Genomic DNA, 13,094 nt, shown 5'->3' with positions numbered 1-13,094 from the left:
TTCCTCCCACTTTTTTCAGAGCAGCTACTGCAAAGTGGTTGTTATGGAAGTATTTTGCAATTTCAACAACATTAGCCTTTATTTCTGGAACACTGAAATCTTTGGCTAGGAGGTGCATCAATGAGCACTGCAACCGTATGTTATTAGCTTGGGGCTCTCTTCACTCTCTTCTAAATAATTTCTTCTCATCTTAGATACATTTGCAGCATTGTCTGTGACCAAGCTGCATACTAAACATTTGAATTTTTCTTCACAGTTTCTTATAGCTTTTACTGCTACTTTTTGTAAGTATTCTGCTGTGTGTGCATTTCCTGATGTATCAATTGTTTCTGTAAGGAAGACATTCCCTTCTTCTGCTGTCACACAAGCACATATAACAGGATCATTGTGGACACTGCTCCACCCATCAAGACTCAGGTTAACAATTTTACCCTCTAGATCTTTTGCACACTGCTCAATTTCTCTCACTTTATCCAGCAATTTGCCTACATCTGCTCTGTTGGATGGATTGTATCCTGGTCTTAGTGACTGAACCATGTTAATGAAGTGTGGGTTCTCAAATCACATGAAAAGGAGAGTTTGTTGCATAAACAAACCGGGCAATTTTTTCCATCAACTACCTCTTTTTTAATCTGCTGGTTCTCATCACAAACTGATCTATGGTTGTTTCTGGATGATGGAAATTTTCTTTTTTTTCTTTTTGCTACAGGTGATATTCTGTGGCTATGTGACATACATGATGTGACTGAAACACTATCATTGGCAGATAACTCTGAAACTATAGAAAATGATGGTGATCTTGAAGGTGGATAGTCTTCAGAATCCTGTATGTTGAGGATGGAGTCTCTTAAACAAAACAAGTCAATGCAGTTATTTAATTATTATTACAATACTGCTCATTTAGTATTACTCATTGCATTCACTGACACTCAGTACTACTTTAAAGTAAAAATTGTAAAGGGAAGATCTGCCTATTTCAGCTTTTTAAAAAAAAAAAAAATCACAACTGCATCTAAAATGATAGTACCATATAGTTGTTACTCTATCTTTTGCTCAAACATGAGAATTCAAAACAGTCCAGAAGGAAGACAGGCAGTCCTTAAGAAAGAAGTATGAAATAAAAAAGTTTACCAACCTGAAGATCCTGCTTGTTCAGACATGTTCCTTTCATCATCTTCAACGCAGCTTCCTCCTGAGAAGGAACACTTCTCATGATGTTGTTCCATTAGGGAAACCAGGCCTTGCATTTCTTTGTTGCACTGTTTGCATTTTGCACATGTGCCTGTCTTACCCACAGGTAGAGGAACTTCATTAAAATATTCCCAAACGGGGTCTCTTTTACCACCTGCTGCGATTATAGGTTTTCCCTTCAAATGAGAGACTGGTATGGTAGATCTCAAATCAATGAAGGCTACACTCAGAAAGACCTCAAGACTTCTGGAATATGCTGCTCAAACACTTATTTCTCTGCCTGTCCTTCCATTCTCACATTTATCACAGACTTTTTTTCCTTGTCCAGATCTATTCCGCCCCCAACAACCTTCTGTTTGTTGAACTTTTTGAAACTTTGCACTTCTAGACTCTGTGTACACAAATTTGCAGAGGGACAACAGGGTTGAGGTCTGTTATGTATCACCTCTACACTTTATTTATTTAAAAACATTTTTGCTGTTAACAAGCATGTTACCTCTGGAGACACAAATATACAATCTGAGAACTGAAAATCTAAGCATCTCTGATGGTATCTTCTAGACTGAGTACGGAGTCAAACTGGGTAGACAGAAAGATTAACCTAAATAATCTATACAGAAACCCCTGGAACCTCATGAGATTGGGTCCCTAATCCATGAACTATTGGAACTCGTTTACAAACTTTTTCTTAAACATTACATGAATATATTGTCTTATACTATAGAATCAGAATTTATAACCCCTATTTCATGATGAGATAGTTTCAATTAAGATACATTATAGTTCAAAGATATCTTTAGATAGGATTTTTCCTCAAAAAGCATTTTAACAAAAAAATCTGATTTAAATAAAAAAAATCAATTTTTCTTTTATTTTAAATCATTGATTTTTATCCACCCTATAGGGAAGTGTTGCTCCCACTGTACAAGGCACCATATAAGGCACTCATCTGGAATACTGTGTTCAACTCTGGTCTCTGCAGTTTAAGAAAGATTCATTCAAATTGGTACAGGTGCAAAGAAGAGCTACCAGGATGATCAGAAGAATGGAGAACCTGCCTTACAAAAGGAGACTTAATGAGCTTTGTTTAGCTTAACAAAACGAAGGCTGAGGGAAGATATGATTGCCTTCTATACATACATAAGAGGAATAAACACCAGGGAGGAAGAGGAGTTATTTAAGTTAAGGGTTAGTATTGGCACAAGAACAAATGGATTTAAACTGGCCATCAACAAGTTTTGGGTTGAAATTAGACAAACATTTCTAACTATCAGAGGAGTTAAGTTCTGCAACAGCCTTCCAAAGGGAGTAGTGGGGGCTAAAAACCTAACTGTTTTTAAGAAAGAGCTTGATAAGTTTATGGAGGGCACGGTATGAGAAGGGTGTCCACAATGACACACAGCCCATCCACAACTGCTATCTGCAAATATCTCTAAAACGGCCAGAGATGGGACACTATATATGCAGAGAACTCTGAGATACTACAGGGGATTATTTCCCAGGTGTCTGGCTGGTGGGTCTCACCTACATAATCGGGGTCTAACTGATCACCATATTTGGAGTCAGGAAGACCTTTTCACACAGGTCAAACTGGCACAGACTGGGTGAATTTTGCTTGCCTCAGCCACGTGGGGCATAGGTCACTTGCTGGTTTGAACTAGGGTGAATGGTAAATTCTCTATAACTTGAAGTCTTTTACTGAAGTCTTCAGATCTTGTTACTCAGACAGAGGTTTTGGGCCTATTGCAGAAGTGGATGGATGAGGTTCTGTAATGTGAAGGAAGTTAGACTAGATATCTTGATGGTCCCCCCTTCTGGCCTTGAAGTCTATGAGTCTTACAATATATACAGTAGGATATCGGTTGCACTCAAAGATGAGGAGCTGCTTTATTTAGATTTGCAGTTTTAATATGCCAAATAATTTAGTAGTATGATTTGTATTATACTGTAAGTTATGTAAACACAAACATAAATAACTTTAAAAAGCAGTTAGCCATTGTAACTAAGGCAGCTTCAGTCTCCCACTCAAGTTCCAGAAATAGGAAAGACAGGAATAAAAGCAAGAGGAAAATAAAAGAAATATGGTAGAAAGAAGTTAGTAGGAACAGTAAAACTGATCATATGCAGTAGTAGTTTGGCTTCACAAAATTCCAGTGGATGAGGAAAAAGACTGTGGCCAAATGTTGAAAGAGATGAGAAAGTGGAAGATATACAAGAAGTGCAGTAAAAGAGTAGATGCATTTCTTCCCCAGTCTGGTCAATGAACAGATTAACAGTTTTGGGGATGTCAATATCTGTACAGGAAGGAGGGACAGTTTGCTAGTTCAAAGTTCACAGTGACTTTCAGACTCCAGCAGATACTGGCAATTTTTCTACAAGCTTTTATGAAGTTAGCTCTTTATTGCATGATAGGCACAGTTTGATTCGCCTTATTTTGTTTCCAGATCCTTGGCTACTAACAACACCTGCAAACCTTCAATTGGATCTGCACAAATGGACCCTTATGACCTCACTGAGGTCAATAGGACCTGCTCTGCAGATTAGACTGCAGGCCCAGGGCTTTTATTTAGGGTTTGTTCAGGTTTTTTTTTTTTTAAATCTCTCTTCTTATCTGAGGAGAAGGTCTTGTTTCCAAGTCAGGCTCTCAAAATCCTCCCTCCCTCCCGTTGGGGTCCATTTACTCAAAGACAGTGCCTGTGACACTAGGCACTCCTTAATAGCTTTATATGCAAGGACCATGGAGTGGAAGCAATCCTGAGCTCTGTGTACTGGGATGGATCAGCTATCTCTTCCATAAAGAGGTAAAGAGAAATGTTCTTTGAGCTACCTGAGCCCAGACATCAACTTGTCAATGCACATGGATTCTGAACCCAAGGGCAACAATTATCAGAAAGTCTGAGGAAAATACTAAGAAAGGAAAATATTTGGATATTGTTTTTGATGTCTAATGTATTTTAGATGCAAGGGACTGGGTTGGGTTTTTTTTTTTTAAAGCAACCAAAAAAAGTTCTTAAGAGACTGGAAGGGGGGGTTGTTAGTTTTTGTTGCTGCTTGGTATTTTAGATAATTTTTTAACCCAACTACAACCTCTTAAATCTAATAGGAAGAGACATGAATTCTCCAAAATTTGACATTTGCACAGGGTTTAAAGTAAGAGTGAAAACTGGTATTTCCATTGCTCCCCTTTGCCGCCGCCCCCCCCCCCCCCCGGCTGAACAACAGTTCCTCTCCTCCCCCTCCCCCATCACAGTGAGACAATTTCTCTTCTCGTCCAATAAGGAACTAGTTTGGATGTTAATCCTTTTTAGAATTCATGCCAAAAATAAAGTATAACACTAGCAGTAATGAAAATAGCAACCATGTAAGCATTCACTATTCATGAGGACACTGCAAACATTTGTTTAACTGCCAAATGAATAAGATCCATCTTAGCGAAGAGAAAGATATAAATGAGCAATAAAAAAAAATCAGGGCGCTCACTTTTGAGATAAGTGGTCAACCTAATAGCCTCATGCAGCCACTTCTTATTCTCTGCCTTACTCCATTAAGCAGAGTCTGATTTCTGGGAAATAATGCATCCTAAACATAGCCTAATGAGTAGTCCAACAGAAAAGCAAAATATGTTGGCAAGTATGCAGTGCACAGATGGCCTTCAATGGCCACTATCACAGGTCTTAACCTTCTCCCCTTCCCTGGGGGAGGAAAAAACCCCAGGATGTGGATCATTTAAATACTGATATCTTAAAGGAGGAGCCAGGTCTTTAACAGTTACAATGAAGCAGTGTTCAATGAGTTTTGCCACAAGTAGCCTGTTGCTAGAATAGAACAGGATGAGTGGCTATAGATTTTGATGGAAGAGGTCTCCAAATTTCAGTTAAAAAAAAAAGTGTACTGAAATTAAATATACTGACAGGCATGTAACAGACTGTTGTGGAAAGTATGGTCTTGCAGGTCTTCTGAAATTAAAAATCATCTACCTGTTTAGAATAAGCAATACTTGACAAAACATTCTGGTGCATGCACACAACCTTAATGTTTAGAATTTTGTAAAATTTAATTCATAGAACAAGTAAACTCTTGCTTACTTGCTCAATGTATCAATGGTTTCCTAATACTTCTATGAGTGAACTCAAAAGGAGACAACTCCCCCCCCTTCCCCCCCCCACACACTATTTGGCTTTCAAGATACCAAGTCTACAACTCAAAATATTCTCTCAGACAACTAAAAAGAGTTACGAAGATTAACAAAGAAGAAGTTTTATTCATTAATCAAGGCATACCAGAATGCAGAGTAAACTGCAACTACAAGTAAATGCAGTCGGTAGCACTGTCATTCTTGAATGAATGTAGCTTCATTCCAAGTGGAGGGTTGGTATTCATATCTGCCTTCCATAACCCTCGAAAATTGTTAAGCCGTTCTAGCTTCTTCCAGAAAATGTGGCACTCTCGCACCAGAGTGATGGGCACAGGATAGCGATGGCCACAAAAAACAGAACACTGACTGGTGCCAGATGTGTTTAGGATGCCTCCCACCAAGGTGCGTAAAGTACAGCATAAGTTTGTACAGAAGCCCCTCCCCCCTAGTCAAGCAGCCTGGAACTAAGAAAGAAGTCAATATACTGAAAGGATCTACTTTCCACAATGATTTGCAGATACTGTGCTATGCAAGTTAAACAGCAAGGTGTTTTCTCATCATTTGCTTGGTTGTAGTAGAAAAACATTTACACAGTTCAAAAGTGCACTACATTCATCACATGCAGGATCTGGGCCTAAACTATTACACCTCTAAAACTGCTATGAAGAAGCATTTTGGACCAAATTCTGGCCCTATGAGACGCCACAGCCGAGTCAGCTAGAACTGTACAGCCCAGTTTGACCCTATAGGTGAAATCCTCGCTTCCCCCTCCTCTCCCCCCGTAGTCAGTGGGAGTCTTGTCACTGACTTCGATGGGGCCAGGATTTCACCCTGTGAGTTCAACAAATATCCTGACAGAGGGATTTCTGATCACAAGTGTTACCATATTACACACTGGATGACTTCACAACCCTTTCCTCCTCCAAATGTGTCCTCAAGACCCACTTCTGCTGTAACTAATAGTAGCTAGGACAGCGGCCCAGAAACCGAAACCAAACATGTTTAAATGATAAGGAACAATAAAAATGTGTGCGCTGTTGGCTTATGTAACCTTATTACTGTTCCCTTCATCCTGTAACCCCTTTCCTTTCTATTGTTAGCTCTGCTGGAGAATAGAGTGACAGTTACAAAGTTAACATACATCCCTTCCAGATCGTCTGAAAGCTTAACACAACTCAAGATTGTCATATGTGAAACCTAAATTAACCCCAACAGAAATCAACCTAAGAAGAGTATCAGAAGTGCTCTGCAACATTTACACAATAGGCTGATGTCCAAAGAAGCGAGTCACATTTCTAGCTGCATTGCCTAGGGAAAGTTACCAATCTCTGCTGAACGAATGAGAATGACTTTGCATTTATCAAATATTTGATTAATTGGATTGTACAACAATCCATGGCAATCACTTTGCCCATCAATGACATGAGGCCATCACTGGAATAAAACACAGAACCTCTAACAGCACACAAATAACTTCAATATAAATTTGTCATAAGTTAACATAACTAATTTACATATCAAAATGGTCTTCTGCCAGGATAACCAAGATGAACATCTCTATTCTTATGAAGGTTAGTTTGTTTGTTTTTTAAAATGAGCCGAGGATTGGTGACACCATTTTCACATCTCATTCAAAAGATACTATCTCCTCTAGCATAGTGCCCCTGGTCTGGAACGTTGGGTCAGTGCTGACCCAGCAAGAAGAGTTCCACATTAGGATTAAAGAAGAAAAGTTTCAGTCCAAAACAAGTTTGTTAGACAATTGTTTTAGTATTTGTAGGAGGTGCAGACGTAATACTCTAGAACAGGGGTAGGCAACCTATGGCACGTGTGCCAAAGGCAGCACGCAAGCTGATTTTCAGTGGCACTCACACTGTCTGGGTCCTGGCCACTGGTCCGGGGGGCTCTGCATTTTAATTTAATTTTAAATTAAGCTTCTTAAACATTTTAAAAACCTTAATTTACTTTACATACAACAATAGTTTAGTTACATATTATAGCCTTCTAGAAAGAGACCTTCTAAAAACGTTAAAATGTATTACTGGCATGCAAAACCTTAAATTAAAGTGAATAAATGAAGGCTCGGTACACCACTTCTGAAAGGTTGCCGACCCCTGCTCTAGAAACTGAAGTTCTCTATCCACAAGAGTTACAAGATTATCAACAGTACAAACATTTTGCCATTCTACTACAAATATACCTGAGTCCTCTAAGGAAGGATCACTGATGGAGAATAAACTACATTATTTCTTACTCTAAGTTTTTCAATCCTTAATTTCTGTTAAAGTTGACAAGGTTGCACTAACTAATCTAGACAGATGTCCAGTAGAAACTAGAAGCTAGACTGAAATCAATGTGTTTCTCATAGAACAAAGAAAAGACAGATAGCAACTAAAGACTTGACCCAACACCCATTGAAGTTAACAGAATTGGCATTTATTTTAATGAATGCTAGAGAAGACCTTTAGCATTCATTAAAATAAATTTAGAAGACTGCTACTAACAGAACTAGTCAGGATATTCAGTTCTTCACGTTAGGTACCTATTACCAGCACTATGATCTATGTAGTTCCATTAGCAGAATATTAATTTGATAAAATAAAGCCAGTCAGCACTCTTCCTTGTGAAAGTACAAGAATCATAAAACTTATCACAATAACTTCATACGTAACAGATTTAATTATAACCACAATTTACAGTTACTGAATGCTGGAGTTTACAGCTCGGCAGCCAATACTAGAAATGATGCAGCATTTGACACTTTATTAATTTGGTACCCTAGAATAACTTCTTCCTCCAAACACTATTCCCCCAAAAACATGCATATATTTTCAGGTGGGGCTGGTCAATACCAATTTAAAACAAAAAACCTAACACACTTTAATGGGGCACCTAACTGGTAGAGCATCACAAACTCTAAATGAGGCATGTGAGATGCTATCACAGCAGATCACTGAGACCAATCCAAAAGATGACTGTTTGAGTAGCAAGGTGAGAGCATCATGCCACCAGCTGGGAAGAGAGCAAGATCTTTCATCTCATAAATCTTCATTTTGCTAAGTAGCAGTGTATACAAAGGTTATTCTTACTATAAAAAGAAAACTAATTTTCTATTATTTAACAATTATGCATGCAACTCAATAAATGGGCTTAAAAAATTACATGCCATAGCAACGTGCAGCATCTTTCACATTTTCATGCACTGATTTCAACAACAACTGGCACTCAATTGTTAAACACTACACAACTCCAAATATTAATATATCTTTTTAACAACATCTTTTCTTCAAAAGATGTTTCTATCCCTCGCTCTTTGGAATGAAAGTATACTTTCATACCAAAATATCTTTGCAAACTGACATTCCTATAAATCTGTTTCATTTCTCCAAATTAATTATTATTCGTACTATGGGAGTACCCAAAGGCCAGACTCCAACCACACTGCTATTTTGTCCTGCTACACAGTGATGAAATTCAAAGAGATATTTGCATGCTATTGCACTGATGTGATTATTACTCCAGAAATTATTTCATACTTAGGGCCCTAGCAAATTCATGGTCCATTTTGGTCAATGTCACCGTCAGAGGATTTTTAAAATGGTAAATTTCATGATTTCACCTATTTAAATCTGAAATTTCATGGTGTTGTAATTGTAGGGGTCCAGATGCAAAAAGTTGTTGTCAGGAGGGTCACAAGGTTATTGTAGAGGGGGTGCGGTACTGCTTTTCTTACTTCTGCGCTGCTGCTGCTGGCGGTGGCACTGCCTTCAGAGCTGAGCAGCTGGAGAAGGTGGCTGCTGGCCAGGAGCCCAACTCTGAAGGCAGAGCCACTGCCAGCAACAGCATAGAAGTATGGGCAGCATGGTATGGTATGCCACCCAGTCCTGAAGTCAGCACAGAAGTAAGGATGGCAATACCATGACCCCCTAAGATAACCTTGTGACCCTCCTGCAACTCTCTTTTGGGTCAGGACCCCCATTTTGAGAAATACTGGTCTCCCCCCCCCCCCCCCATGAAATCTGTACAATATAGGATAAAATCACACAAGACCCGATTTCACGGGGAGGGAACCACATTTCACGTTTTGTGAGGCGTTTTCATGGCCATGAATTTGGTAGGGCCCTATTCATACTGTATATGTACACCTGACAGCGTGGAATCTCTAGTATAAAGTGCTTACATGTCTCATAAATATGTACAAATAGGTCTCCTCTTCTCTGCTTAGTTAAAAGAAATCAATATAAAGTGATCATAAAATTAAAGCCCAAAATAACTATTGAGAATATTAAATGTATTTGAGGTCTTATAAGACTTACTAATAAAATTTCAGGTCTTCCATTAAAACTGAGTTTTTGTTAACTTACTGACAACAATCAAGACTATTATTTATAATTCAGTAGCCTCAGCCCCATCTTGCTAGGCACTGTACAAACACAGAGAGGGCCCCTGCCTGGAAGAGCTTACAATCTAAGTGTAAAACATGATGGACATGGATACAAATATACAGAGAGTGCAATGTAATGATACTAGTTAGCATGATAAGCAGTGGTCCACAGCAAAACCAGCTGCTTCACCACTACCAAGTTTTTTTTGTAGGCATCACAGCAGACTGTTTTAAGGCGGACAATATAGTGGGCTTTGTGGATTTTGTATTGAGACGACTGATGCACAAAGGACAGCATGATAGAAAGCACAAACATCCTAAATCAAAACTGGCACTATTTGCAGAACATAGGTGGGAGGTCAGCATCTTCCTACTGTATAAGGAAAGAGAGGTAAGCCAGAGAGGGCCTCAGAAGTGAAGACAAGTAGTTTGTGTTTGATGGGGTGGAGAAGAGACAGCTAGTGAAGGGACACAAAGGTCTGTAATGTGGTTAAAGCAACAAGCCAGGAAAGTTATCTTTGTAGCAGCATTTTAATTGGGTAGATGGAACAGGATGAGATTTGTCAAGGCCAGCAAGGAGGAGTTTGCTGAGGTCAAGGAATGAAATGAAGGCCTGAACCAGAGCTTTAGCTGTACAGCTTGAGAAGACAGACCGAATCTTGGAAGCGTTACATGGGAAGCAGGCAAGATTTAGACACAGCGCCAGACCAATGTCAATGCTCGTCACTAACATAATACCTTCCTTCTCTAAAGCATTTTACAGAAACTGAATGGTTCGGATGATCAGGAATATAATCACGCCATTAAAGCAGGGCAGACTTCAAGCGTCAGGGACACTAGAGCCGGAGAGAGAGCAAGGCAGGTATCTTTTTAAAGTGATCCTGGTGAAAGGCAGTCACACGTCAGCGTGTTATTTAATCCCCTTAGACTCTCTCACACCTCAGGGGGTGGCCAACGGGCGTGTGGCCGGAAAGGAGGGCGGCTGGGCGGGCAGGGGCAGACACCCACCGCCACCTGTTCGGCCTGGGCCGGTTACCCGGGAGAAGACGGGGGCGGGAACAAGCAGCGCCGAGTCCGCTCGCTCCCCTCACAGATACGCCGCAGAGTAACAGAGACTCGCCCACACCGAGCACATGGGCCCCCAGCCCCCTCCCCAGCGCGGAGCGGCGGGCACTTGAGCCCGGCCGTGCACACAGGGCACGACAGCCCCCTCCCCGCCGCAGCCACGGGGCCTCCCCCGGAGCCTGTCACACCCGCACACGGAGGGGGCGCGCCCGGGCCAGGAATGGAGCAGGGAGGCAGCAGCCGCCGCTTCACCGCCCTTCGCACCCACCTGCTCGCGGAGTTTAAGGAAAACCATGGCGAGGCCGCCGCACCGACCAGCCGCCTCCGGCCGCCAACTGACTCCAGCTGCCCCGCCTCCTCCCAGGGGCCGATCAGCCCGTGCGCAGGCCACGCCCCGCGCCCCGCCCAGCCCAGCCCGGGCTCCGCGCCGGGCACCGAGGGGGAAGCCGTGGGCCCTGAGGAAACGCGCGCGCGGGGATGAGGAGGGGGGGGAAGTCCCCCTCCTGCCCCGCCCCCTTCTGCCCCGCCCCGTTCTCAGAGGCAGCTTCCGGAATTAGACTCGGACGGCATCAAAGCGGCTCCCCAGCCACCACCCCCGCCACCGTCACTCACCATCAAGGGCGGCGCTTATTGGGCCGAGAGCAAGGGTCGGGGCGGAGTAAGGGCAGCGCCGATTGGCCGGGCAGGGGAAGCTGGCGTGTGATTGGCCAGGAGCAGCAGCGGGGGTGGGCGAGGCAGGTTCGGGGCACAGGGCGGGAGGCGAAGACACGGAGGTGGGCAGGAGAGAGGGTGACGGGCGGGAGCGGGGGGAGGGGCTGAGCTTGTATCAGGAGCTGCAATTATCCCCCCTTCTGCCCCTCCGCCGCCTGGGGAGAAAACCCCGAAGGCGCCGGGCTTGTCGCTGCTGCCACCAGATGCGGGTTCATCTCCCTCCCCCCGAGCAGTGACTCGCATGGGAACTGGGACCCAGCCCCCGGCTGCCCCAGTGACCTTGAGCGCCTGTACTAGCCCGTCTGGCACCTCGCAGGCGCGAGGTTTGTCATTAGGGTGACCATACGTCCCATTTTGGCAGGACAGTCCCCTTTTTAAACCCTGACTTTTTTTGACAAGAATGGCCATTTGTCCCCTTTGCTCTTGCCAGTTGCACGTGGCTCTGATCAGTCGCCAAGAGCAAACAGAACAAATACCCAGTTTTGGCAAGAAAGTGAGTTGTGCCCCCCTTGGCGGAGTGCAGCAAAACGTTTGGGGAGGCCAGTGGTGACATGAAGTACTGGGCAGCGGGGCTCAAGCAGTCAGCCCAGGGCAGTGTAGGGATCAGGTGGTCAGCCCCAATCCCTGTCGCATGGGGCTGGAGCGAGCAGCAACACCAGGTGGCTGGGGACAGCCCTGTGCGGAGGTGCAGGCGAACTGTGATGTCAGGCACTTCAGGCCAGCCCCACAGAGTGTCCCAATTTTACTTTGGTTAATATGGGCACCTTACTTGTCATATAGTGAGGTTTGGAGTGTGGAGGTGGCAACCAAGGTGATGTCATGAGGCCAATTGGAGTCTCCTCTATGTCTGGGGGGGAGAGGGGAACTGTTTATGTTGCCTGGATTTTAAGGCAAAGTTTCAGAAGATATGGAAGATATTTTTCCAGAGACTGTCAGAGAAGTTAAGTAATGTGGGAAGAAAACAGAACTACTTTGTGAAACTTTTATTGAAAACAACCAAATTCTAACTTGGGATTCATTTAGGGTCAGATACCAAGCTCTTCATTTATACTCAGCATCTCACTCCACCTGTGGCCCCATTTAGCCCAATACAGCTGAGTCCAGGTGGTCACTGAAGTGAGAAGGTGCTATTTAAACTGCACTCGTCACCATTGTATCTCAGCATCTTGATTAACATCAGTCACCTGTTACTTCTTTCATCCTCTCCCCAAAGGGAGAAGTACATGCAGTGGAATGTCCTGATTTGGTAAGGTTTTAGAGGAAAGAGCCTCTAGGCACAAGCATGAACAAATAGCTTTGTTATTAACTCTGAATGCTCGGGTCAGTTCTAGATTTTGCAGAGTCCTATGTTAAGATATGTTAGGTCTCTGATATGATGCTTATCTTCCAGGGGCCACGGACATACACATACCAAAAAGGGGCTATTTTTAGGAGCTGGTTATTTTTAATATATATGTTGCTATGTATTTATGTTAAAGAAGGTCAAAGAAAGGAGCCAAGCACTTAGCAAGGAAGGTGGAAAGGTTTGTGATAGTCCTTAGTTCCCAGGGGAGTTCATTCCACGCTCTCAGACCAGCTCCTGATAAATGTTCTCTTTCTCTCACACAC

The 13,094-nt window shown here is 42.8% G+C and overlaps 1 protein-coding gene across 2 annotated transcripts in view; it reads right to left on the bottom strand.

The window, feature by feature from the left end:
• Positions 1-11,235, bottom strand: part of ANKRD28 (ankyrin repeat domain 28) — a 205,414-nt gene extending 194,179 nt beyond the window's left edge. For both annotated transcript variants that reach the window (XM_054020034.1, XM_054020036.1), the window contains exon 1: positions 11,044-11,235. In XM_054020034.1, coding sequence (XP_053876009.1) covers positions 11,044-11,070 — 27 coding nt within the window. In that variant the 5' untranslated portion in view covers positions 11,071-11,235. The remainder of the gene's footprint in view (positions 1-11,043) is intronic.
• Between the last annotated feature and the right edge of the window lie 1,859 nt (positions 11,236-13,094).

This window comes from Malaclemys terrapin, chromosome 2, assembly GCF_027887155.1.
Source record: "Malaclemys terrapin pileata isolate rMalTer1 chromosome 2, rMalTer1.hap1, whole genome shotgun sequence".
Taxonomy (NCBI): domain Eukaryota; kingdom Metazoa; phylum Chordata; order Testudines; family Emydidae; genus Malaclemys; species Malaclemys terrapin.
Note: the sequence above shows the minus strand (reverse complement) of the source record. Positions and strands in the feature narration are given on the sequence as shown.